Here is a 26,375-nt window from a genome sequence, read left to right as displayed (position 1 = left end):
GATGAATATTAGGAGAAAAAAATCTTAACTAAGTATAAGCTAACGGGGCCTGAACTTGCTGAGACTGTTAGGGGAAAAGGTTGGGTAACAACAAGGCATATACAAGTCATGAAGTTACATAAACTGTTATTAAATTAAAACATATTAATTAAATTATATTATTGAACTGCCTCCATTAAACCTTATAAAGAGGAACTCCATTGCTGCCGGCCAGTTGGTGTTTTGCGGATGGTGCATTTTTGCGTTGTGAGCAGGGAGGCCAGCATTTTGTCAGCAAAATATGTAATTCACTGTAAATAATGTAGCAATGGCCAAAGGAATAAACAGCTTCACAAGATAAATTCATGGAGGATCAGTTTATCAATGGCTACTAGCTATGGTGACTGAAAGGAACCTCCAGATGAGAAGCACTAAACCTCTGAATCCAAGAGGGAAGACCAGGGGAAGACTTCAGCCTCTATGTCCAGTTGTTGCCCCCCACAACATAACTGGCTGGCCATTGCGTGAGACAGTATGCTGGACTAGATGGACCATTGGTCTGATCCTGCAGGGCTCTTCTGATCTTCTTGTTCTGTACCAGCAGAAAGTACTGATGGATGCTTTGACTTGGTCGGCACAAGGCAACTTCACGTGGGGACGTTAATAGGCACCTCCAACATTTCAAAGTTCCAGTGGCTCACCTGCTGTTGACACAACATGCAGCAGCATCTCAATCTCACAAGTGAATAATGTCCAACTGCTGTAGGAATATTCCCATCGTACCAAGTAGGCTTGGTCATCCAGCATCACCTGGCCCACTGTTCCCTGAGGTATCCGGAGGTTGGTTTGGCCTAGACCTAAAAAACAAAAGGAAAGTGACAAAACTAGGCTGGTTTTCTATACCTGCAGACTTCACTTGGGCCCAATATTGGAATTCAGTTTAGTTGGTTAATAACCTTTGTTGGGGACAGAGGACTCTGCTCTCGAACAAAATCCAAAGCTATTGACTGCACTCTCTTCCTTGCCAGCCCAGGAGGGTTGGGAATTGGTAGTACAAATTTGCAATAGCGTCATTCCTTACGAGAAGAGTCCAGAGAGACGCTGCTGCCGCCCCACCACCCTGGAATTCTAGCGGCTTCAAGGTTTCATCTTGTCTTACTTCCTTTTTTAACTGAAACTGGGGGAAGAAGACTAAAAAGAATCACCCCGTGCCTCTGGTTGCAAAATCAGAATAAACAGAGTAGAGCTCAAAAACAAGAAAGAACCAACCAACCAACAAAGAAAAACCTCTCTCAGCAGAGTGCGTAGGATCCCCAACAGCAGGAGCTCATGGTAATTGTAATCCACGGACATCTGAAGAGCCACAGTTTGGCAATCCCTGCTCTAAACTGTACACCAGAATCTTGTATTCTGTGGTTGTAAAACTGAGATGCTCTCTATATTTTATTCCCACCCTTCTTTCAAAAAGCTCTTCCCTCTTTCACTTTATCCTCAAAAGAACCTTGTAAGGCAGGGGAGGCCGGCAGAGACTGGTTGGCCAAGATTCACCCAATAAACCTCATAGACCATTTGGGAACCCCAATCTCCCCAGTCCTACTGCAACATGATAACCTCTAAACACCTGCTATTGAATGTGACTGATGCTGCTGCCTTTTGCTTTATGATTTTTAAATTAGAAGGCTGTAAACCAGCTATATTTAAATACAACTTTAGATGGCTGGATCCTACAACTCTGTCATACCAGTTTCCTCACACCAGAGAAAAGCTTTGTCATTAGCAGAATGGAGCTATAAGATCCAATTTTTAAAATCCTCTTACTTTCCAAGCTGTGTCAGAAGTCACATTTTATGTTGGATGGAAGCAGGATGCAAATATTTTAAAGAAAATAGTTAAATATTCACATCCTGCTTCCAGGGTACTATGTGAGCACCGAAGGTATACCTCAGTCTATCAGTAAGCAGTGGCCAAGGCAGTTTACAACATTACATGAAATAAAGAAGAAAAAAGCATATAAATCATACAAAATAATGACAAGGTTCCAAGGACCAAAAACTGCCCCACATCCTTACCAAGGGGATAGAGCAGCTTTGGTGTCTGCCTCCGCCACAGCGTACCGTCTTCGTGAGAGATTATGTCGGGGGGCTTGTGCTTATACAGCTCAATATAGAAAGACATCTTATCCAGGAAGGTGTATACCTGCAGGTGGAAAGAGACCAGGTGGCCTGATGAGGCAGAAAGTCAGCTGAAGGCACCTTCACGCACTTGTTCGTGGAGCAGCTAAGCTGACAGGCCCGTCCCTCCACCCGTGGCCCAGTGTGAGAAAACCTCCAGGGAAGGAACAGCAACCCAAGACAATCTAGCACACATCTCCTGAAGACATTCCCACCCAACTCCTTCCGTATGAAAACATTTTATAAGTTTATAAGGAACTAATCAATGTTTGATCAATCTTCCACGCATACTTCAACTATTGAATTCTCTCTTCGCAACTGACATCTTTGCCAAGTACCTTTTTTGCTGTGGATTTATCCGAAACGAGGGCTGTGAGTAACTGCAGAAGGGGAGAAAGCAGGTGGGGGAACATCCCACATACGCTGTCCAAGATAATGCCCAGACCTGCAGTTGGCTCCTGAAGTTAGACACACCAAACAAAGTTAACAGACACAAACTCACCGCTACAGGCAGAATTAATACACACGTGCTTTGTAAATTTTAACTGATAACCAAGTGCTTTGTACTGTGTAATATTTTAAACTTCCCATAGACTATCCTGGAGATTTTTGGAAGAAAAAGGAAGGGGAAGACAAGTTCAATGTTTGTTCTCTTCAGTGGATGGAGACTATTCAGGTGGGAGCATCTTCTCTATTGGCTACTTAAAGGTGCCCCTCTTCTGCAAGGAGGGCAAACCAGACTGGCCAGGAACAGCTCTCCCTCAAGATGACCACTCAGGTCGTTTCCTTCAAGAGCAGCATCCCCCTGTCAACCAAAAGAAAACTGCTTCCTGGCAGAGATGCCCAAGCTTCTTCGCCAGGAAAAAGCCCGTAAGCTCCTACCAGGCTCCATATAATGACAGGCTTTACTCCCACATCCAATGAGAGAACTAAACAGTTGTAAAAAGACTTTGCCTATTCAAATATTTAGCAGCAGATTTCTCCAAGGTTTATTAACCAGTCTTTAAATCTGATAATACAAACGAGTTAAGTGTTGAGTTCTGTTCTTTTCCTGCCAACCAGCCATAGACCTTGCCCGGGGAGGGGGGGTGGCGGCGAGGGACCGCGTGGCGGGAAGGGAGCAGGGCCGCCGCATCGAAGACAGCCACCAGCTTCTTTCCCACCGGCCAGCCCAGGGAGGGGGGGCATCGAAAGACCGTGCGGCTTTTTTTGCCGCCGCCAAGGCAGCCACCTTCCCCAGGGAGGGGGGGGCCGCCTGTGCGGGCACGGCCTTCTCCCGGCTCATGGTGCGGCCGCCCGTTAATGGGGGGAGGGGGTGCCCAGCCTTCTCACGGGCCCTGGAACAGCCCATTTTTACAAATGGGCTTTCCTACTAGTCATTTATAAAGAAATTGAAAACAAGAGGGGTTAAGATACAGCCCTGCTTAACTCCCTTTCGAGAGTTAATTATATTAGTCAGATGACCTTGGGGAGTACACTTAACTCTAACAGCTGTGTTTTTGTATAAGGTTTAATTAAGGCAAGTAGACGTCTGTCAATGGATGTCCTTTCTAATTTGGCCCATAGCAAATTTCTAGAAATAGAATCAAATGCAGATTTAAAATCAATGAAGGCAATATAAAGGGAGGACACTGCTTTAGATGAATATTTAGCTATCAGGTGGTCAACTAACATACAGTGGCCCAGCGTTGACCTTCCTTTTCTAAAGCTTCCTTGTTCCTCTATGAGCAGTTCCTCTTCCTCTAGTCAGTCTTGGAATTTCCAACTTAAATGCCTTGCATAGGCTAAAGTTATCAAAGTTCATATTATATTTGTAAAAGCAAACCAAATTTCAAGTTCTGTCTCTCTATTTTTAGTTAGTCAAAAAAACTTAAGTCACATGCACACACCCAGAAATCTCACCTCATCTTCCTCTCTGCCATTCAGAGAAATCTGATTTGTTAGTTATGGCAGTGCATTTTAAGAAAAAATACCCGTCTTATTCTAAATATATATCTTTTATCGTAATCATAGCTAACGTGTTTGCTTAACTAATTCTGAGATAACCAAACATAGGTGCAGCTGAGCCAAACCACAGGAGCACATGAGATCAGATTTGCTTTCTACAGCAAGAGAAGAAGGCCCGTCTCAATTCTTAGCCTCTATTACAAATAATTATTCCAAGTTTTCTGTAACTGTTGCAATTAACTGTTAAAGATTAAAATAACTTTAGGCAGGATGAAGAGTGCGTAAATTCTCAGTTAATGTGCATAATCAGCAAGAAAAGGCCATGAAGGACCCCACTACTGCTACACCTACTGCAGCTAGCTTGGATTTCTTTCTCCTCCACAGAAGAGCCAGCCCCTCTGCCAGCTACAGAGGTGACTTCTGCTCCTGGATAATCTTCCCCACTCAAGAAATGCTAGTATACATTTCGCTTCAAGCAGGAGTTGTAAGTACAGGGACAGCCTTCAAGGATTAACACAAAGGCATAAATCGGGGCACCACAAGGACAAAGACTGGGTTGGATTTTTCAAAGAAACAGATCTGATGATTTGCACATCACTTTGGCCTACATCTCCAGCCTGCTTTTCTTTAAAAGGTATGTACATGTGAAGCTGCCATATACTGAACTAACATAATCGAACCATTGATTTCTCTAACAATCAAAACCAAAATAAGGAATTCCACCAGCTGAACCGGACCATTGGTCCCCCAGGGTCAGTACTGCCTACTCTCTCCAGGGTCTGGGACAGAACTCTCCAAGGTCTCAGGTCAAGTACCCTCACATCACATCACCTGATATCTGATCCTTTCAACTGGAGGGGCTGAAGGCTGCTTCCACACACTAAGCCAGCCTTTCTCAACTTTGTTACCCTTGAGAAACCTCTGAAACATTGTCAGGCTTCGAGAAACCCCAGAAGTATCTCCATCGTGCAGAATATGGCTGCGAAGCAGAGCTGTGGACATGCCCACCCAGGGCTCCTCCCCTTCTTGTGCCATCCAGGCCCATCACCGGCCATTTTTGAGGCGTGGGTGAGTTGATATGACTACGTATGGTCCTTTCACACAATACATTTGATGGGTGATACATATATATATATAAAATAATTGACTCCCACTCAGAGCAGTCAAGAAACCCCAGGGTTTCAGAAAATCCCTGGTTGAGAAAGCCTGTACTAAGCAGATACTCCATTACTGAGCCACAAATCATCCCAATGTGGCCTGACCATGCAAACCTGATCTCAAAATATAAAGGTCTGCAGCCAAAGTACTGAGATTTCAACCAAGACTATGACCAATGGGAGGAAATAAAAGTACAATAAACTGACCGTCTTCCAGAACAGCTGAGGAATGCTTGAAGCAGCCAGAACTTCACACGCTGTCTCAATGATATCCTGAGGGGAGGGGGAGGGGGGCAGGAATGAGAAAGGCAGCAGACACACATCATATTCACATTGTTTTTATCTTGTTAATTTAGGCTTGACTACACTATACCAGTTTTCAAGGCTGTCACAGTGCTCTTAACAAAGAGCCCAAAGACTTGCAGCTCCTCAAAAGGCTTGGAACCTCTGAAGAATTCACAGCACATTCACAGAATTAGTTTCCACTGGGAATATGCAATTTTTAAAAATGCATTTATTTTGCTTCAGGATTTCAGCAAGGGCACAGTTTTCATTACCCTGAATTTTCAAATGCCTGGCTTCCAGTTCAGGATTATGTTTTCTGGAGTCTAGAATCGTTATTTTATGTGCTGTTTCCCCACCCTCAGACAGAAGCATTGGGCAGGGAGACTCTCACCTTAGCAAATGCATGTGCCATTTAAGTTTTAAAGGGCCACCATTTTCTATGGGAAAATCTAGTCTCTAAACCACAGAACTCCAGGAAAAATACGGGTCTTTTTAAAATTGAAAAGGTCCATATGCAATCAGATTGCTTTGAAAAACCTCCTCTCTCTTCCTCCCCACTCCTGCACCCTCCAAAAACACTCCCAAAATTCCAGAAAATAAATTGTTACTCCCAGAATTTTGGCCAGGATATAACTGAATGCATGCCCCTGGTTTCTACCTTCACTAAACTAGTTTCCAGTATTCCAGGGGGCAAACTGTGACAATTAAAATTCACTCCAAAGCGTCAACCTCTAATTCTGCTGGATTAACAGATTCTTTCTGATCTCTCTATTCACAATGCACATCTTTTTGCCCAGAAAATGAGCCTGTTCCAGGATAGCAAGAGGAAGGCAGAATCTTGGGAGGCTTACCTGCTGGTTGCCTAGTGTGTGCAACTCCAGTGATGTCAAGACAAAAGATAGGAGGCCATAAATGCACATGCATGCTGTGCTGGCAGTACACTGCAGACACAAAGGAAAGGGATCATCAGAGAATGAGAAGGTCTTGTCCAAAACTCACATGAGTAAAGTTCTAAACCAACTATTTCCATTAGCATGACCACACACTCTAAAGCAGGGGTAGTCAAACTGCGGCCCTCCAGATGTCCATGGACTACAATTCCCATGAGCCCCTGCCAGCATTCACTGGCAAGGGCTCGTGGGAATTGTAGTCCATGGACATCTGGAGGGCTGCAGTTTGACTACCCCTGCTCTAAAGCAACAAGGTTATACCACAAGCTTATAAGGAGGACACCTGATGCTCACAAAAGCTATGAAATGCCAGCCGAATCTTCTATAAACATATTCAGGGATACAAAAAGAATATAAATCTGTAGAGGATGGAGCTGCTCCTCATCCTGATGCTCAACCCACGACCTCTTGGTTTTTGGTTTTCCCCTCTAGGACAAATGCAATGTCATCAACCCAGACCTGCCAGTACTAAATAAGTGGTAATATAGGATATGTTATTTTATCCTAGTGTAGTCTGAACTATTATTATTATCATTATTTCGGTTTTTATTTCCTGCCATTCCCTGGACTGGCTTGTGGTGGGTTACAATCGTCCACAATTAAAAGCCCCAATAAAACCCCATTTCAATTTAAAAAGGACATAAAAATTACAATACATAGATCAACAAACATGGCGGTAAAAATCCACTAATCCCCCCCCCCCAACCTAAACATCATCTAACAGGGTAGTGACAAGAGGGGAGCCATAACCCCCAGCGTAGGTTAGCCCTGGCGTATCACTGTTCAACACGGGGAAGGCCCCGATTGGGTCTTCTACTCAGACCCTGGCCACTTGTTCAGTCACACTCCTATTCCAAGGCAGAGCCTCTCAAGAGGCCATACAAGACTCACGTTCTTTCCCCCGCTGCTTAGTGATCGGAGCAGCTTTGTAAGGTACTGGAATACATTCAGCTGGATAGCAGCACTTCCCATTCGCCTAATCACACCAGTTGATTCTTCAGGGCTCACTGTGTGGCGGAGCAAAGCCCAGGCCAGGAGGACAGGAGCATGATGAGAGATATCCCCAAGAGTCAGCAGTAGGCAGTCCATTTCCTGTCCAGAGCAGAGAGAAGTCAAGCAATTGTACATGGGGAAATTCACACTGCGCTCATATGAAATTTAGGTCCAAGAGACATGCTTTAATTTTGCAAGGAATCAGGACTGTTGACATTCTCCTCAGCTCTCAGGAACAAAGAATTTCCTCTTCCCGGGACCAAATTTTAGAAGCAGCAGCAGATAAGTACTTTTAAAAATGCTGAGTGATTTCTTTGGCTCAAGGACAAAGACATTAGTCCTGAACAAAGCTGGGCCTTACAGGATCAACTTAACATCCAGATGGAGGAAAATTGAATGGAAACGCCCAAACAGGCAACTAAAGGTTTGATATGTTTTCTTTTAATTAGCTGCAATGAAACAAAAGTTCTGAACAGCCCCATCTCTACAGAACTGGAATGTTGGGGAGGGGAGATCAGTGAGTAGCACTTTCTACAAACAACTGCATTAACTAGCTATTGCGTATGGACACAGGATGGGCTACTGGTTTACCTGGCGAACTTGCCCGCTGCCAGCAAATTTATGCTCTTCCGTCCTGTCATCCAATACACGCTCTTGCAGAGAGTCAATTTCCATGCCTTCCACTAGAATTAGAGCACTGAAGTAGCTGTGGGAGGAGGGGAAAAGGGGGGGGGGTTGTAAGTAGAAGCAGGTGCAGTAAGGAAGAAAAAATGTTCATGACTTTTCAGAAGTACTGAACCTATACACAAATCCAAAGAAAGCTAAAGATGTTGCATTCTTATCCGATGCATCCGTAAAGAACTGTCTCAAACACGACTCAGGATCATCAACGGCAGGTGGAAGAGAACCTTTGCTGCTACCTATTTTTCATCACTTAGTCCTCCAAGCAGATGCTGTTCACACAATGAGAGTTGGCACCTTATAAGCTTAGAAAATGAGCCTCTTGTGGCGCAGAGTGGTAAGACATGCTGTCTGAAGCCCTGCCCATGAGGCTGGTTCAATCCCAGCAGCCGGCTCAAGGTTGACTCAGTCTTCCATCCTTCCAAGGTCGGTAAAATGAGGACCCAGCTTACTGGGGGGTAAACAGTAATGACTGGGGAAGGCACTGGCAAACCACCCCATATTGAGTCTGCCATGAAAACGCTGGAGGGCGTCACCCCAAGGGTCAGACAGGGGATTGACCCCAAGGGTCAGACAGGCTTGCACAGGGGATACCTTTACCCTTTTAAGCTTAGAAAAAAAAACATTCAATTAAGGGGCATCATAGCTTTGAATGGAGACAGCTCCTGCTTAAGTTCCCCAGCATTTCCATTTTAAAGGATCGCAGTTAGAAATCTTGGGAGACAGTACGCATTGAATTCTGCAGCAAGACTGCCATTCCCAGCAGATAAAACAGAGAATGATGAACACGCCTGCCAGCTGAAACTGAAGTCCTTTTTTGTGTGGGTGCTCATTCATTTGCAGTTCTTAGCCTTTCCGTGCTAACATCCCAGACCTTAAACACAGCCACAGTGCACCCTCTCAGTTTGTCCTTAGAAGTCAGGCATATAAGGGAGGTCAGCTTGTCCCACTATCCTGAGTTTTCAGTGGGGAGGGGGGAATTCAAACAGCTTTTTTGGTTACTTAGCTCTATAAAATTTCAACTGCTTTTTTTATCTGAGTGGTTGGTTGATTGATTCTTTGATCTTAAGTATGATTTATGGCTACTGCTTATTCTGTTATTTTTTTAATTCATCATCTTAGATTTTAGAAACTTCTGTTAGCTGCCTGGAAGATCAAGTATGTGTGGAAAGGGAGGATCAAATGTCTGACTTGGTGGTAGGCGGCTTTATATGCATGCATTTTGGAAACTTCCTTCCAATCACAGCTTCCCAGCATGACACTATATGGCAGAACAGATTCATGTAAAACTTTCACATGTGGCTATGTACTTCACTCTCCCCTGCATTTACCAAGATTTTTAAAAATCATGTTATAAAGCATCTCTTGAAACAACTTTATTCCACTGTGGTAGGACCAGTCCGCTTCAGCAGATATACTCACCCAATACGATCTACGAGGGGGTCCATGCTTTTGTCAATCAGATGCCTGTTGGTCTGTCTGGAGCCAAATCCCTGGTCTTTGAACATCTTCGCAAAAGCCAGCAGTTCCTCTGATGCCATTTCAAAATAGGCATAATAAAGAAAGATGACTTCCAGCAGCATAGACTGCTCACGGAGGCACTGCACGAACCAGCAAGAAACCTGCCGCTCTGTCTATGTAAGAAACAGAGGCTGCATTATCATCATAACCTATAAAAGCCTGATGGACCTTCTGATGATGTGCCAAGCTTCTGATTGGCCCTCACTGAGGAACATGCTCCCAATAAACTAATAGCACTCCCCCATTGAGGGCCAATCAAGGGCTCCTCCTCCTTCTCCATTCCACTTCCTGGCCCTTGCCATGAGGAGGAAGAGCCAGCAGAAGGTAACCTGGGGACAGCTATCCAGCCATGCTCCACTGTGCTCCACTGTGACCGCACCATGCTCCGAAGCTTCCTGGCCACCAGGAGGGCAGGGAAGGCCATCTGGGCACATTCATTTGAGATGACCTTGGAGCACAGTGCCTAATTCTACAAGTGATACAAACTGCAGCAGGGAGAAGTTCAAAGACAAAATAAGACATTTCAAAATGATTACACAGTAGGCAGCCATACATCACAAAACTCATGACAGAAACCTTGGGGTTCTGACAGTCGTTTTCAAAATGGGCTTTCCTACTAGTTACATATATTTATGGGGAGGGACTGTGACTCACTGGCAAAGCACATGCTTTGCACATCACGAGTACCAGGCTTAATCACCAGCATCTAACTCTACAGTTAAGAGTTTCTTAGGCAGAAGATACCTGGATATGTCTGTGACCAAGACCCCTGAGAATTACTGCCAGAGCCAAGTGTTTACTTACTTGGTTTACATCCCCCTCCCACAGTCTAGCAACCCAAAATGGATTCCAGCATTCTCTGAGCCTCCATTTTATCCTTATAACCCTATGTGATGTTAACCTGTGTGTGTATGATTGGCTCGACATCAACAAACAAGCCTCCGTGCAAGAGTAAAGTTTCTAACGCGGTTCCCCAGACCTTGGTTCAGCAATCCAGCTACTGTACAATACTACATCTAGATATTCAAGTGGCAGGGGTGCCAAATCCATCTTGGGGAATTCCCAGAGATTTGTGGGAAGGAGGGAAAGCTCAGTGAGTATGTGATGCCACAGAGTCCACCCTGTCAGAACTGCCATTTCCTCCAAGGGAATTGATCTCTGCAGGCCACAGAACAGTTGTACTTCCAGAGGAACCTCAGACCCTATTTGGAGGTTGGCAATACTAACCAGTAGTTTAATTCAGTGTAAGAAAGCTTCACATGAAGCAGTCACATAAGCAGACAAGAACAAATGCCCCAAAGTACAGACAGAGGGGGGAGGGGAATTAGGTTCCTTCCACCCAAAAAGTCCAAAAGGTCAAGCCATGCAAGAGATAGTAGGAGGCGTAAAACCCTCCTATGCAGAACACAACAGAATACAAAACCCATCAATAAAATAATACAAAATCCAATAAGCATGGGTATTATTCATAGCTAATCAATGCCTCCAGAAATAGACTTAAAGTCATGTATACGGCACTCTAAACAGAGTCAGCATCCTCTCCTTCTGAACTGTTACATTTTTAGTCTACCTTTCTTCCAAAAATTGAGTCCAATTTAAGAACAAGTTTTGTTCTGGGAGTAAACTTTTGTGTGCATACACCCTTCTTCAGACAGATATAGATATCTGAGGAAGTGTGCCTGAACATAAAAGCTTATATCTTGAATAAAGTTTTGTTGGTTTTAAAGGTGCAACTGGACTCAAATGTCATTCTCCTGCTTCAGACCAACAAGGCTAACTCAACTGAATCTTCCTCCAAGTTCAGAATGGCATACAAGTAGACATATAAGTATATCCATATTATTAGAAGCCACTTTGGAAGGAACTTTCTGGCTGAAAAGTACAAAATGCATAGTTGTGCTCACCGCTGGATGTCTTAGAACCTTGGAAGTCTTAAGACAGGCAGCTAAATAGTGCAATGTTAAGTATTTCAGCAGATGCCGAATACATGTTAACAGGCACATCACTATTTTTAACCAGAAGCTATTTCCAGATGGAGAATACACAATAAATGTGGATCCAGGCACAACAATTTCTGCTCTGCTTAACTACTCAAAGTGCATTGCACACAGATACCAAGGGAACAACATACCATTAGACTTCCGTGGGTTTCCCATGTCGGTGCTTCTGCTTTATAGAGCTCTTCAAACTGTTTACGATAATTAGGAACCAGTTCCTTATCTAGCTTTTCCACACACTGGGAATACTGGGCCTTTCAAGAAAACGGAAGAAAACTCATAATTTCTCTATTAAATAGGATGCCAATGAATGCACAATGCATGCAATAGCATGTGGTGAATAACAGAACGCAGGGCACCTTCACCATACCCACCATGTATGGATGTCTCTCATCTTGGAAATAAGTGAGGAGATGCAGGACGCAGCGAAGAATACAAATCCTTTCCTCATAGTAATAATCAGCAAGCTGTGAAAAGGCACCACATTCTGCATTACTCAGAGTTGCAGTAGAGTTCTGAGATTAATTCTACCCTAGTCTATCCATAAAGCCTCTTTAGCTAGACAAAAGGCTACGTACTGACTGGATTGTGTGCAAATCAATTAATATATACAATGCAAAAAGTACAGTGTGATGAGTAAAAACCATTCCTATATACAAGATATATATTAGAGGACACCACTTTTAACCATGACACCACGCGGGCTCTCTAAGCCATTAAGAAATGGTCATCTTTCAGCTCCTATTCCCATGGAACATAAGGGCTTTACTTTAGCCCTCATCTATGCTGTAAAAGATTTTGCAGTTCCCATCCACGGGCTGCAAGACAAACTCCAAACAAAGAGCACATGATTGACTTAGACACAGAACGATGGCATGTGGGAATAGTAAAAACTAAACGGGATAATGCCGGCTTATTTCCATAATTTGGCAAATCCCCTCCATCACAGAGCGTTTTCGCTTGCTCGGCTTAACGCCTTTCCATCTAAAGTATTACAAGGGAGATTTGCCAAGATCCCCTTCGAAAACAGACTATGCACCTGTGAATCAAGTTCTCCTGACACCATCCAACATATCCTACTGGATTGTCCCTTGTTCACTGAACAGAGAAGGCATATCATACCTCTCATACCAAAACGGAGAAACCATTCAAGAGACCTGATTTGCCAATTTTTACTGAGTGATAAGGATGCCGACGTCACTTTTATTACGGCTGAATTTCTGTCCTCAGTTTTTAAATTTAAACTGTCTGACGTATCCTGACTAACTTTGTTTATCCTGCTTATCTGCTTTATGCCAATAAAGGTATTGTATTGTATAGTAAAAACTAAAAAGACTGTCAAGTTACTGACCTTCAGTATGAGAGCCTGACTCTGTCTTTCATCTTGCAGAACAGTCTGAAATAAAAAAGCAATAGCATTAATAATTAAGATGCAACAGAAAATCATTCATACTGGAAGTACTGTGGGGCACTGTAACTTCACTTTTTAAATGCAGATTTCAAGTAATACAGACTCAACTGTCAGTTTAAATGGTCTATCAGGGCTTTCACTCCAGTACGTTTTGTTTTCTTTCTGCAGCTTAAGGGAACTCCGTGTAATTCAGATACTTGATTTTGTTTACTAATTTGAATATATTGGAAATAAAGTACTAAAGGCTCCAAAGCTACAGCTATGAGGAGAGAGACGCAGTAATTGTCAGTCAACAAAACTGCTGGAGGGGGTAGGTATTGCATCGAGTTGTTCATTACCAACCTTTAAGGAGTCTCTGGTCCCTCTATAATCCTCTTGAAGGTAACACTGTAACAGCTGCACACTTTGTTCTTCATCTAAAGCCTGGGACAACATACAGATACAGCCGATGAACACGATCCAGCTCTCCTTTCCACGCTGTCGGCTGCCTTATAGTAATCACTCTCAAAAGCTAATCAAAGTGACAGAAGCACAACAAGGGGGCCAGGAAGTGTGAGGTCTTCTCCAGCAATAGCCACCCATGATCCTTTGACTGGAGGCACCAAGGAATGCACAGCCCATGCTCTACCATGAGCCACAGCCTCGTCCCTTAAGCCGACTCTTTCTTTGGGGCAAATGCTTGGGGAGGCAAACAGCAAACTGGACCTGTGCCCATTAAACTCCTAATGCCCCTAGAGATAGAGCAAGAGGGGCAGCCATGTTAGTCTGTTTGGAGCAGCAAGTGTCCACTAGCACCTTAACAGCTAACAAAATTTGTGGCAAAAGTTCATACCTTCCTACAAATTGTTAGTATTGAATAAGTGAGCAGTGACTCGTGGCAGTTCATACCCTGCAATAATTTTTTGCTCATCTTACTTAAAATTCTTCTGGTCATTAATGAAAGAGTTTCCCAAATTATGATGGCTTGTCATATTAGCCCTCAGAACAAAAACAAAAAACCCACTACTGTTCTAACAACAAAGAAGAATGGGCCAGATCTAAGGAGAACCAATTTCCCCTCCAACATTACCCTGCCTCCCCCTTAAGGTTGCCAGAGTTAGAGGGAGCATTTTGTCTATAGCAGGCTTTCTAAACCGGGGTTTCATGGAAGGGTTTCCTGAATGTGTATGTGGGTATATATAAATAAATGTGTTAAACCTTTATTGGGTTTTGCTTCTGCCTCTTCACTGGGCAAGTGCTATACAAGTGGGGGCAGAAGGTAGGCAACCTGGGAAATCTAATCCCACCCCTCCTTTTGTCCATAGGAAAAGGCTGGGCAAAGCCACTCACCAAAAACTTGCTGACACGCAGACCCAACTCCTTCAGCGGAGCTGCCACATTTTTATTCCCTTTTACTTTTTCTGCAGAACTTGCACTATGGATTTAAAAAACAGAATTTTAAAAAATCAGTAGCAATGGCTAGAAGCTAAGAGGACAGGCAGGGCTCAGATTATTAACGATCACAGATAACAACCAAATGTCTTGAGCCCTTAGAACAGTGGTTCTCAACCTAGGGGTCGGGACCCCTTTGGGGGTCGAACGACCTTTTCACAGGGGTCGCGGCAGGGCAAGCAGCTTGGCCAGGGGTCGCCATCCACACAACAGCCTTGCTGGGTAGATCAAAATAGAGTGTTCGTCTGTCTGCAGCAGCGGAAAGAGCAAGAGCATGGTGGGACAAGAAGCAGAACTGAACTGAGAAACCCCAGAAAAAAAAAATTCTGTACAATCATGAACAAGGGACCTTCACGCCATTGACCAGTTTCAGCTTAATTTCTGTGAAAGAACACTTGCATAATTTTATGGTTGGGGGTCACCACAACATGAGGAACTGTATTAAAGGGTCGCGGCATTAGGAAGGTTGAGAATCACTGCCACAGAAGGAACTCTCCACCTATTCAAATATTCCACAAATAGTGATAAGGGCCAGAAATGCTCATAACCATCATATATAAGCAGAGCACCAGATAATCTACCATACTGCTGCCAACTGTGGTCAGCCAGATGCCTCTGAAAACCCACAAGAAAGACATACTAATGCAACAGCCTTTCCCCCTTGTGTATCTCCCCCCAAAATTGGTATACTATTCCTGAAGCTTCCATTTACTTAACAAGGCTAATAGCTATTAATAGAGAGAGTCCCCATGAATCAATCCAATAACACATCATGGGACTGTGACTTCCATAAGCTGAAGCTGTTTCACCCTTAACAGCTGCTGCCATGAGATGGAGCACAGCACATTCAGACAGCAAAGCATGTAACCCCTCCCAATACCAAAAATTTTAAAGCTCAGCCTCCCACCATCCCCCAAGCTAACAAAGCAGTTGGATTCAGAGCCAACAGTGATAGGGGGTATGAGAGACTTGGCCAAACATTCCCATGGATGCTGCAACTGTACTGATTATTCAGAGAACTGAATGTAATTTATTCATGCAATGGATTAAAAATAAGCCCAAACTCTACATATTCTCAGAAAACCAACTGAGCTTCTGCCATCCATGGAACTGCAGCAGCCCTTCAGATTTCCCAGTTGCTCTGACTCCCAGCACTGGTGCAGCCCGATCTCCCCCAGTCAACTGCAGTACCTGGGCGGCTTGTAGTAGGAAAGTCCTTCAAGCAGTCTCTGCCAATGCTTATTCAACTCCTCTGCAATCTGAGCCTAGAACAGAACAAAACAGTGCTTAGAATACAGAGACCAGGCATGGCATGGCGGGATTAGACTAGGACCAGGGAGATCCTGGTTCAAATCTCCACACTGCCAATAAGCTGCTCGGGAGACCTTGGGCCACAGTTCCCCAAGCCTAACCGATTTTATAGGGCTACAATAAGGAAGGGAGAACCATATATGCCATCCTGTGCACCCTGGAGGAAGGACAGGAATTAAAGTGTACCAGGAATATTATGATATATTTATCCATGCCAGCATTATATAGAGAGATGACGAAACAAAGAGGCATGGAGAAGCATCCTCCACCTTTTATTGATTGACTGATTGCATTTATATACCGCCCTCCCGAAAGCTCAGGGCGGTTTACATGGAACAAGAAAACGATACAGGTAACATCATTTCTAGAACAACAAGGTGAATTAGACGAAGAAGAAGAGTTGGTTCTTATATGCCGCTTTTCCCTACCCAAAGGAGGCTCAAAGCGGCTTACAATCGCCTTCCCTTTCCTCTCCCCACAACAGACACCCTGTGAGGTAGGTGAGGCTGAGAGAGCCCTGAAATCACTGCTCGGTCAGAAGCCCAAGGATACCTAGCTGGTTGCATGTGGGAGAGTGCAAAATCGAATCCGGCATGCCAGATTAGAAGTCCGCACTCCTAACCACTACACCAAACTGGCTCTCATAATACATAATAACAACAACATTAAGGAATGGTGGAACTACAAGGAGCCTCAGCTCAACTCTTACTGAGAGCTGTAGGATAGATTCGTAGCAGTCGTAGTTGGAGGGGGGGGCTACAAGAAATGTATTGTATGTATGTGTGTATGTATATACACACACACACACATATATATACGGGGTGGTTTGCCAGTGCCTTCCCCAGTCATTACTGTTTACCCCCCAGCAAGCTGGGTACTAATTATATCAACCTCAGAAGGATGGAAGGCTGAGTCAACCTTGAGCCGGCTGCTGGGATTGAACTCCCAGCCTCATGGGCAAAGCTTCAGACTGCATTTTTTCTGCCTTACCATTCCACCACAAGAGGCTCTATATATCTATATCTATATATCTATTTATATTTATTGCACTGTTTTCAGCTCTGCTTAAGGATAAAAAGTAGGTATGCTATTTGCCCACTTCAGGTGGGCAGTCTCCCACCAGCTGGGTCCTCTCACCCACTCTTCAGTTCAGGCCAGCAGGAGAAAGGGAGAAATGATGTTACACAACGGGTGAAAACTAGATGTGATATCAGGGCGGCAACTGACGCTCTGGAAGTTCTATGGTTCCCAAAGTTTGAGTTGACATCACAACTGGGTTTCCATTTGAACATGACATCAATGCATCATGCAATGTCATGTCCACTCTGTAGCCCATGCTCCCAGAGAGGCCACGGTGGCAGCCTGGCATACCCAGTAAAAGGTCAAGTGGAGAGCAATGGCCAGTTGCCACAGATACCCTGCTTCAAATGTCTGGGCATATTCAGCCCAGTGGGGAAAAACCAAGAGACTTTTCTCTAGGGCACACTGCTCTGCTCTGAGTCACCAATCCTGCTCAATCCACTGAAAGGAATTACTGGGTAAACACAAAAAAATGCCCCTGTCTAAAGAGGAAAAACAACAAAGGAGCAAAGCAAAACTCGGTATTAAAAAAAACTGTGAAAGCCATCTCTAATAAAGAACACTGCCTAACCCTTGTTCCACTTACTGGTTCTCTCAAAGCTGATCTGCCCAGCAGAATGGTCCATAGTTCTCTGCTGCTTCTAGGAACAAAGAGAAAATCAACAGGTTACAGTCTTAGGGTCAGTACAAACTGAAAATGTTATGGAAATGTGGAAGTCGTGGCAAAAATACTTCATTCAGATTTTTGCAGGAAAATGAAATATCTTGGAAAAATTAAAACATTTGCAATCTTTAACTGCTTTAGCAGCATTATATTCAAACAATATAATTTAGCTAATTTAGAAAACTGCAGCAATTGTCATATTTATGGAATTTAGGAATATAAATCATCACCTTAATTAATTACTTAATTCCCACCACTGTCAGCAAAGCCAGCTCGTGACAGGTTACAAGATAAAAATAAAAATACAAAGTCCCTGAAAACCCCCACTAAAAACACAGCAATTAACAAAAATACAGAAACCAACAACAAATCCTGCAGCAAACCAACCCCTCACCTACCCCCGCTGGGTGTTATTAGCATACCGATGGCAACCCAGCCCGAAGTGCTGGACCAGCTGAGCCAGAGGGCGCATGAAGTTGTTGAAAAGTGTGAGGGAGAACACCACACCCTGAGGAACTTCATAAGGGAGCCGACAGGGACGCGACAGCTCTTTCAAGTTGTGAATATACCCTTATTTATAAAGCTAGCAGTATATCTCATATAGCAGTAATATTTATAATGTCAAGAAAAATGAACTCTTCAGTTATGTATTATCATCATACACATAGTATGTTAATGATGGACAAAATTAATCATTTTAGCAATTAAGATACCTCTGGAAATATGTTTTATACATCCACAGCATCTACAGGAATTATCTAAAGCCGCACATCACCTCACACATTTGGAGTGACATTGCTCATTTAAAAAGTCAAGATGTTGCACTAGTACTTATTTTTTCTCAGAACACTTATTGTGAGCTGCCCTGAGCGGGGAAGGGTGGCTTATACAGCTGTATCTGTGCCACTATATATTGCTGGTAAGGCCTTGGAGGAGGAGTGTGTCTCATGGCTTAACCCACTCAGGGCAGCTGTCCAGCCCCTGAGCTCCTCCAACCGGCTTGCCTGTCTGTCCAACGGCCAGCCAATCACCTTCTGTCCCCCCAGCCCTGACCACCCCTCCTCCTTCCACTTTCCTCCGAGGATGGGGGGGGGGGGGGGCTGCAGATTCCTGCTGGGTGAGAGCTGCCCCTGCCAGTGAGTTCCCTAACAGCTGCCTGCAGTCTTTCCAGGTCCTGGGGGGAGGGGGAGGCTGTCCGCAGAGTTCTTCCACCCCACCCCCTAATCTAGCACTCCTTGCAACGGGCTTTGCCCCTAGTTTGAACATAAATATCCAAAGAAGTTTGTGTGCACACCGAAGCGTACAGCTAGAATAAAACTTTGTCCTTAAAGGTGCCAACTTTGCTCTGCCGTATCAACCCAGCTGCCCCCGGACTCTGCTGGGATGCCTGCTGTCGCCTCCCCCACTGGTCAGTTCCGCAGGGGACACTTGAGCCACAGGCCCCCGCTGGGCTCCCTCGTTTTAAGCGCGCCCCTTTCCCCCTGCTGCACTAGTAGGTCTGTCAAAGGTTCAGCGGCAGAACAGAAGCTCCGCAAGGACAAGCGCCCGCGTCCCAAAAGAAGGCAGCGCTCCGTGCCTGTGACGGGGAGGCTGCCAATGTGTGTCTCGGTCGCTTTGTACATTGTGCTGCAGCATAATAATGCAAAAAACGAGGCAGGCGGGCCAAGTGCCGGCGCCAGACGACCCTGGGCCGGTCATCCTACCTCACAGGGCTGTTGTGAGGGTAACTCAGGAAGGCGGGAGGCGCACCACGTGCCTCGCCTGGAGCCTCGCAGGCCGGGGAGAAAAGCGCTGAAGGGCACAGGCGAGACCCCCGAGGCATCATGCGGCCCCTCTCCAGCCCCAACCTGGCCGGGCGGTCCTCGCTCCCCGCCGGCCAACATGCGCGCGCGCGCCGCTTCCCCCTACCTCGCACACAGCCCGCCGGCCGCCATCTTATTTCCCGGTCACGTGAGCCTCCCTCTCTCCCCCCCCCCCCTCCCGGTCACTTCAGCGCCTCGTCGGTTCCATCCGAGGAGGCTGCCGAGCGTCCGTGTCACGTGACTCCGAGGCGCCGCGGGGAGACAGAGGCGCGCGGGAGAGGGAAGTGGCCGGCGCGTCTGATTCGCTCGCGCGCTCGCAGCCACGTGACGCCGTGTTCTGTCGCGTCATCAAGATGGCGGCCCCCAGTCGAGTGGAGGCATTCAGGGAGACTCTGAATGCCGGCGAAAGAGGTCGGTGGTGACGCTGCCTGTGGGTGAGCCTGGATTCCTCTCGCCAAGGAAGGGCTGCCGGGTTCCGTGAGGCTTATGCGGGGGAGGGGGAGCCTTCGGCCCCTGGCTGACTTGTTGCGGCGGCAGGAGCAGGAAACTGGGGGCGGGGCGGGGGCACCTTTTTGCGCTCCTCTTCAGAGGCCGGGGGGGGGGGGGGAAGAGTCAGGGTCAGGGTCCAGGTGCGTCTTAGAGACAGGCAACATTTGTGGCAGGGCGGGAGCTGTCGTGAGTCCTTGGTCCCTTCTTTCTGTTGCAGCAGGGGAGTCTGCCTCGTCAGATGCATGGAGTGACTCCTTTGTCATCAGAGACAGCCAGCACGGGCGAAATAAACAGTGAGATCAGGGAGGCAGTCTCCAAAGCAGGCTTTCTCAGCCAGGGTTTCATGATAGCCCCGGAAGCCTTTCCTGAATGGGAGTTAATTATTATTTTTTAAAAAATTGTTAAACATTTATCAGGCCGTATGACCATATATATGGTCACGTTGACCTGCCAACTTTCTAAAATGGCCATCGATGAGCCTGGAAGGCATGGGATAGGAGTGGCCACCGGTAGGTGTGTCCACAGCTCTGCTTCCCAACCATATTCTGCACAGTTGCACCACTTCTGGGGTTTCTCAAAGCCTGAAGGATGTTTCAGTGGTTTCTCAGCTGTAAAAACGTTGAGAAAGGCTGCTCTAACACTTTGATGCAAAGCTTAAAGAGATGTAATTGGTGGTTACCTAATGTTTAAGCAGTGTTTAAACACTGACCATAACAAAGAAAGGTGTTCTGTTAAAAACCCTTGACAGGATCAAGCTGAGTGTTACATTCTGATTTCATTTTGTAGTCTCCATTTAAAGGCACTTTGTGGAAGAACAGTGACTCTCAGCAGTAGAGTGTTTTGATAGGTAGAAATGCTCCTGTTCATTTCTAATTGTTGTTATTCACACTTCCCTGGTTTGCTTGTCCTATGTAACTAGTAGATTAGGACACATCTTCATACAAATACTATATAAATGTCAAGTACTTAATGGTGGAAAATGAACTGGTGAATGAGACCCTGGTGGAACGGCTGATACTAATTGGCCTGTAATAATATATCAGATATGGGGCATAAAATATTTTCCAAATATGCAGGGGAAGGGGTACACATACATTTGCTAAGTGATTGAAATTGGAGTGAGGAGAAAGGCATTAAGACTTATTGTAATTAAGCGTTAAGACTTATTGTAATGTCTCTCTCTCTCTGTTTATTTATTTATATGAAAATAAACTTTATTTATTTAAATAAAAATAAACTTTTCCCCAAAGTTCTTCATATTTTTTGTGACCAGAGAAACACATTTCTTATTTCTCTTGTTTAGTTCAGTAGTCTTTAGCTGCTGCAACATATTGGCTCAAAGTTTTTCCTCTACAAAACTGAAATATCAAAATATAGATTATCTCCTAACCCATACTTACTTCTCCAGTGAGCCCAGGGCAGTGTACATGTTTCTTCCTTTCTCTATTTCACCCTCACAGCAGTTCAGTTTCACGGATAAGGAACGACTGGCCCTGAGGTCACACAGTGAGTGTCACAGCTTTGAGTTACTGAACATGGGTGTCCCCAGTTGTACAATATCTGCTATACCGTACTGGCTCACCAATGTTCTACCTACATTTCAGACTGAGGAGCACAAGAAGAATTAGGATCTTTGAGATCATGGGCTACTCTTGAGATTACAGTTGTAACTCATGAGGTGACAGACAGGAAACTAGAATTGCCATTTGCCTAGAGTGGCTTCATTCAGTCATTTGAACTGAATTCCGTCTCATGAAGCCAGGAAGAAGCTTTGGGATTATATGGTTCCTCCTGCCTCTGTGGTTTTCCTGCAAACCAGAAAGTATCTGATCAGTCTGTCATTTAATATATTTATCACCCACCTTTCTCATTGAGAGTCAGAATGGATTACACCCTGTAAACTGATACAGTCAGCATGATGAGACCTCTAATAAGTGATGTATTAGGATTACAGAAATCTGAGCCAGTATATTAGATATGTTACAGAGACATTCAGGAAGGGGAAATGGATTGAATGAGTAAGGCCATGGTTCCTCCTAGAGTCATATTGGTTGTGCTGAACTTGATTTGGTTACATCTTAACCCATCTTCCATGTGATTAACTGCGTTTAGTTCCTCAACAGATACAGTAAGTTGAAAATGTATGAAATTGCTTTATACCTTCAAACCATTGTTCACCTAGATCAGCATTGTCAGCAGATTTCAGATTCTGGCCAGAATATGGTGTTTCCCACTTTTGAGATTCTGGAGGGGTGTGGCTTAGGAGAGGAGCCTGAAAAGCCCCCAGGTTCAGCCTCACAGCATTTCAACTTAAAGAATCTCTGGGAGCCAATGTTGGGGAAGGCTATCTCTGAGAACCTGGCAGCTGCTGCCAATTAGAGTTGGCATTTATCCATCTCTGTGCAAGGCAGTTTCATTTGTGTTCTGCCACTGCTCCCAAAACTGGCCCCTCCAGTCTACTGAATTTTCTGTATTTAAACAATTGAAGCCAAAAGGAGAGAGAATAGTCAAGGCTAGAGTGCTTAACCAATAGCACTATTAGCCTGACTAGCCCGATCTTGTCAGAGCTTGGGAGGTAAGCCGGATCTAGCACAATTATTAGTTGGATGGGAAACCATCAGGGTAAGTTGGAGTGGCTGTGCAGAGGCAGGCCATGGCAAACCACCTCTGAACATCACTTGATTTGAAAACCCCATGGGGGACTGCCATAAGTTGGTTGTGACTTAAGAGCATGCAGTTATTTTCGACAACAGCACAGGCTCAAGCAAAACTAACACTTCTATAATACACACAGAAGCTGCGATATAAGCTGTTTTTAATGCCTTGGTTTTGTTTTTCACTTCCAGGAATGATGTCAAGATACAAATGAAGTTGTGACGGGTGAACAAAAAGCTGTATTTTGGAATAATTGTGCTGGAACAAGCGACAGGATCCTCGCAATACACGATGCCCGCAGCCGGCACCACGCTGAACAAACCGGTTCTCGTGGAATCTCTGATTGTGTTTGCCATTGTGCTGTGTGTGCACGGGGCTACCTGGGACCGCTTTTCCTGGTGTGCTATTGCCCTGGCCATCCAAGCTTTTTACATCCAGTTCAAATGGGACCATCTCCTTCAGCTCGGCAGCGCAGTCTTCCAGTTCCGGACGACAGCAAACAGCGGGCTCTTGCCGGCTTGCATGGCCATCCCGTTATTGGGGATTGTGGTGAAAGAAAGATGCAGCATGGCCGGCATTGTGTACTTCGAACGTTTTGGGATTGTTGTGGCCTGCACCGGCATGGTGATTGCGCTCTTCCTCTCTGTGATAGCAATCGGCATTACCAAACCCGTGCCAACAAACACCTGCATCCTTTCCGGCATTGCCGGCAGTTTAATCATATATACCATGAAGCAGTCTTTATCTGTGTCTGAAGTGATCGAGGTTCTGGAAGTGCTGCTTATCTTTGTCTACCTCAGCATGATATTGCTGTACCTGTTGCCCCGCTGTTTTACTCCCGGCGAGGCTCTACTCATCCTTACGGGCATCAGTTTTGTCCTCAACCAGCTCATTAAACGTTCTCTGAATGTAGTTGAAGGCAGAGGGGACCCTGTAGATTTCTTCCTGCTGGTGGTAGTGGTGGGTATAGTCCTCTTGGGGATATTCTTCACGGCCCTGTTTTTCTTCATGGATTCTGGAACCTGGATCTCCTCCATGTTCTTCCACATGATGACAGCAGTCCTGGGGCTGGGCGTGGTCATGCCGTGGCTGTATCGGCTGATCCGAAGGAATCCCTTATTTTGGCTCTTCCGGTTCCTGTCTCAAACACAGACAAGAGTTTACCTACTGGCCTACTGGACCCTGCTGGCCATTTCAGCATGCACCGTTGTCCTTTACCAAAACACAAAGAGGTCATCTGGTTCTAAAAAGCACCAAGCATCAACCGTAACCAGGAAGTATTTCCACTTCATTGTGGTGGCAACTTATGTCCCAGGGCTAATCCATGACCGCCAGCTCCTGTATGTGGCCGCTGTGGTCTGCCTGGCGGTCCTGATCCTTCTAGAGTACATCCGATACTTTAGGATCAAACCCTTTGGCCAGATGCTTCGACACCTGCTTTCTCTCTTTTTAGATGAACGTGACAGTGGGCCTTTGATCTTGACCCACATCTACCTTCTCCTTGGCATGTCCCTCCCTGTGTGGTTGTTCCCAAGACCATGTGCCCCGAAAGGAACTTTAGCTGGGACAGGAGCACTGGCACCCTACTCGGGGGTCCTGGCTGTGGGGGTTGGGGATTCGGTAGCCTCTGTTTTTGGCAGTACTGTCGGGGAGATTAAATGGCCAGGAACTAAGAAAACGTTTGAAGGGACAATGACTGCCATCTTTGCCCAGATCATTGCTGTAGCCGTAATCCTGATCTTTGACAGCACAGTCGATCTCAATGCCAGCTACTCTTGGATTTTGGTCTCCATTAGCCTGGTTTCGCTTTTGGAAGCGTACACTACCCAAGTGGACAATTTACTTCTGCCCCTTTACCTCCAGATACTATTGATGGCTTAGAACTCTTTGGTGGGAAATAAAGTGCCCCTTCGATAGACATCTTTGGCTGCCTCAGTTGAGCCCCTACGGGCCGAAAGATTGACATTGCTGTAATGTGGATAATGATGTCCAAAAGGAATTGCTCTTTGATCAAGTGAACACTGAAAATGCAAAATGCTGCTATTTTTGTCAGTGTTTGTCTCCCCCCCCCCCTTTCAAAATTCCACTTTGAAATGACTCCAATGGCATCGCTTCATCAGAATAAGAAGAGGTTGCCTGTCTGAAATACCAGCAGCCTGCAACACCAGCCTCTGGTTACTCCACAAGTCTGTGTTGCCCTATAGGCATGTTTTGGAGGGGGGGGTGGCTATGAAACCAGGAAAGACAGCAGGACTAAGCCAGTGAACTTCATGTATCAATTCACCCAGCAAAGGACCTCCCCCTTGTTTCTCTTTCTTATGTGGCCATGAGGCAAGGGGTGGTAGGGGGTTGCAGGGTGGATTTGGGGGCCCTGAATGGTAGTAGAGGATCTCGGGGCACCAACCCTGATGAACTGAATGGCTTCAAGTTTTCTTCCATTTCATTGGGGCTGGCCCTGGCATAGTGGAATGGACCCCGTGTTGATTCATGAAGTGCGAGAGTGGCATTTCCCTTCTGAGCTGTGTGGGAACTGCTGTGGTGTGGCCATCCCTGCTCCACTTCTCTTCTTTCTGCCTTGGATGTAAGTTTTTAGCCAGAGTCTCATCAGTCTCCTTTCCTTGCTCCTCCTCCTCCCACATTTTCAAGCTGGCCTTGAGGACCATGAAATATTTCCCAGGTTGCTGCCTTTGCGAGTACTTTTTCTTGACTGCTTCAGTTCAGCATGTGGCTAAAGAAGCTTTAGTAAGTAGAAGAGAAAGGCTGATCCATGTGTTTTATTGGCCCCCCTAAACTCACTGGGGGTTCCTTGCTATCCTAAAGAAACAACCTTATAAATCGTGTCTGTGTTCAAGCATCATGATAGGTGTTTTCCATCTTGGAGAGACACAATCACAGCTTGTTCCCCATGCTCACAATCTCTCTCTTGCTCTTGTCCCATATAATGCAATTCGAGACTGAATGGTTCGCTGAGACTCCAGTTTGCCACGATGCACAATCATAGGCTCTTCTTATGTGGACTTCGCAAATCAGAATCCTCAATTGGGATGAGACTGTGAGTTAAAATCCCAGTTTGTGGTTTTGCTTTGCTGGGGTGGTGGAAATCCCAGTTTGTGGGGAGCAAATGATCTTTACCTGCATTTGCACGTCTTGCAGATTGAATCTCGCTTGACATACAGAATGTGTGAACCTGACAAGCAGTGTGCACACCTATCAGCCAGAGGTTTGTTGTGGCACCTAAATACAGCCTATGGCTTTTGGACATAACAAACGAGTGTGTGAACTTGGTTAACTGTTGAGTTTGCACATTCCCTTCCTCCCTCTGCATATGGCATGTCAAGACAGAAGTTGTCTATCAAATCCTTAGCAAATGATGGGGACTCCCCCCTTTCGGTAACTTGGATTTTAATAATGACTAAATCCAGGCAAGAACCCCAATTAACAAGCAATAAACATTTAAAGCTGACATGACAAATGGAAGTTAGGAGAAGACCACCATCCTTGATCTCAGCGAGTCATGCAAGCAATGGAAAGAGGGAAGCTTAATTTGTGCCTCTGGCTCACAGCAGCTGGATGCAGCCTTCCTCTGTAAGCAGGCAGTCTGTGCCAATAGGCAGTAGGTCAGAACCGTAACTCCAAGGCACGCAATGGGCTCTGGTTTGTATCTGGCAAATAGAGGCTCCAGAGACACTCTAAAGAGCCCCTGCCTGTCAGGATATTGGCAAGAGGAACCCATTGTAGCAACATCGTACATTTTTGCATCATTTATTTTTCTTGCTGAGCGGCCTTTGTTCGGTTCCCATCGGACCTGCATGCATTGCAGAAGATTCTGGGAGGAAATCTAGGTCAGAGAT

The 26,375-nt window shown here is 45.4% G+C and overlaps 2 protein-coding genes across 5 annotated transcripts in view; one reads left to right on the top strand and one right to left on the bottom strand.

Moving 5' to 3' along the window:
* Positions 1-19,603, bottom strand: part of NUP188 (nucleoporin 188) — a 55,066-nt gene extending 35,463 nt beyond the window's left edge. The window contains exons 1-16 of one of the 3 annotated variants that reach the window (XM_077306544.1): positions 19,487-19,603; positions 17,501-17,555; positions 15,715-15,788; positions 14,422-14,506; positions 13,435-13,515; positions 13,033-13,077; positions 12,056-12,148; positions 11,816-11,935; positions 9,586-9,797; positions 8,074-8,188; positions 7,381-7,581; positions 6,391-6,480; positions 5,462-5,527; positions 2,489-2,608; positions 2,049-2,175; positions 681-836 (exon numbers count right to left, since the gene is read on the bottom strand). In XM_077306544.1, the coding sequence (XP_077162659.1) occupies positions 681-836; positions 2,049-2,175; positions 2,489-2,608; positions 5,462-5,527; positions 6,391-6,480; positions 7,381-7,581; positions 8,074-8,188; positions 9,586-9,797; positions 11,816-11,935; positions 12,056-12,148; positions 13,033-13,077; positions 13,435-13,515; positions 14,422-14,506; positions 15,715-15,788; positions 17,501-17,555; positions 19,487-19,512 (1,666 nt within the window). In that variant the 5' untranslated portion in view covers positions 19,513-19,603. Of the gene's footprint in view, positions 1-680; positions 837-2,048; positions 2,176-2,488; positions 2,609-5,461; positions 5,528-6,390; positions 6,481-7,380; positions 7,582-8,073; positions 8,189-9,585; positions 9,798-11,815; positions 11,936-12,055; positions 12,149-13,032; positions 13,078-13,434; positions 13,516-14,421; positions 14,507-15,714; positions 15,789-17,500; positions 17,556-19,281; positions 19,454-19,486 lie in introns of those variants that run through there. The other 2 variants (XM_077306543.1, XM_077306542.1) reach the window with 2 other exon arrangements.
* A 39-nt stretch (positions 19,604-19,642) lies between these two features.
* On the top strand, positions 19,643-26,223 carry DOLK (dolichol kinase). 2 transcript variants are annotated; one of them, XM_077306546.1, is made up of 2 exons: positions 19,643-19,791; positions 22,716-26,223. In XM_077306546.1, exon 2 carries the CDS (start codon positions 22,816-22,818, stop codon positions 24,403-24,405), a length of 1,590 nt encoding a protein of 529 aa, XP_077162661.1. In that variant the 5' UTR covers positions 19,643-19,791; positions 22,716-22,815; the 3' UTR covers positions 24,406-26,223. The 2 variants fall into 2 exon arrangements, with proteins under 2 accessions (XP_077162661.1, XP_077162662.1); XM_077306547.1 differs by having other exon boundaries at positions 19,686-19,814.
* The last annotated feature ends 152 nt before the right edge of the window (positions 26,224-26,375 follow it).

This window comes from Paroedura picta, chromosome 12 (genome assembly GCF_049243985.1).
Source record: "Paroedura picta isolate Pp20150507F chromosome 12, Ppicta_v3.0, whole genome shotgun sequence".
NCBI classification, from domain to species: domain Eukaryota; kingdom Metazoa; phylum Chordata; class Lepidosauria; order Squamata; family Gekkonidae; genus Paroedura; species Paroedura picta.
This window is presented reverse-complemented; position numbering and strand designations above follow the sequence as displayed.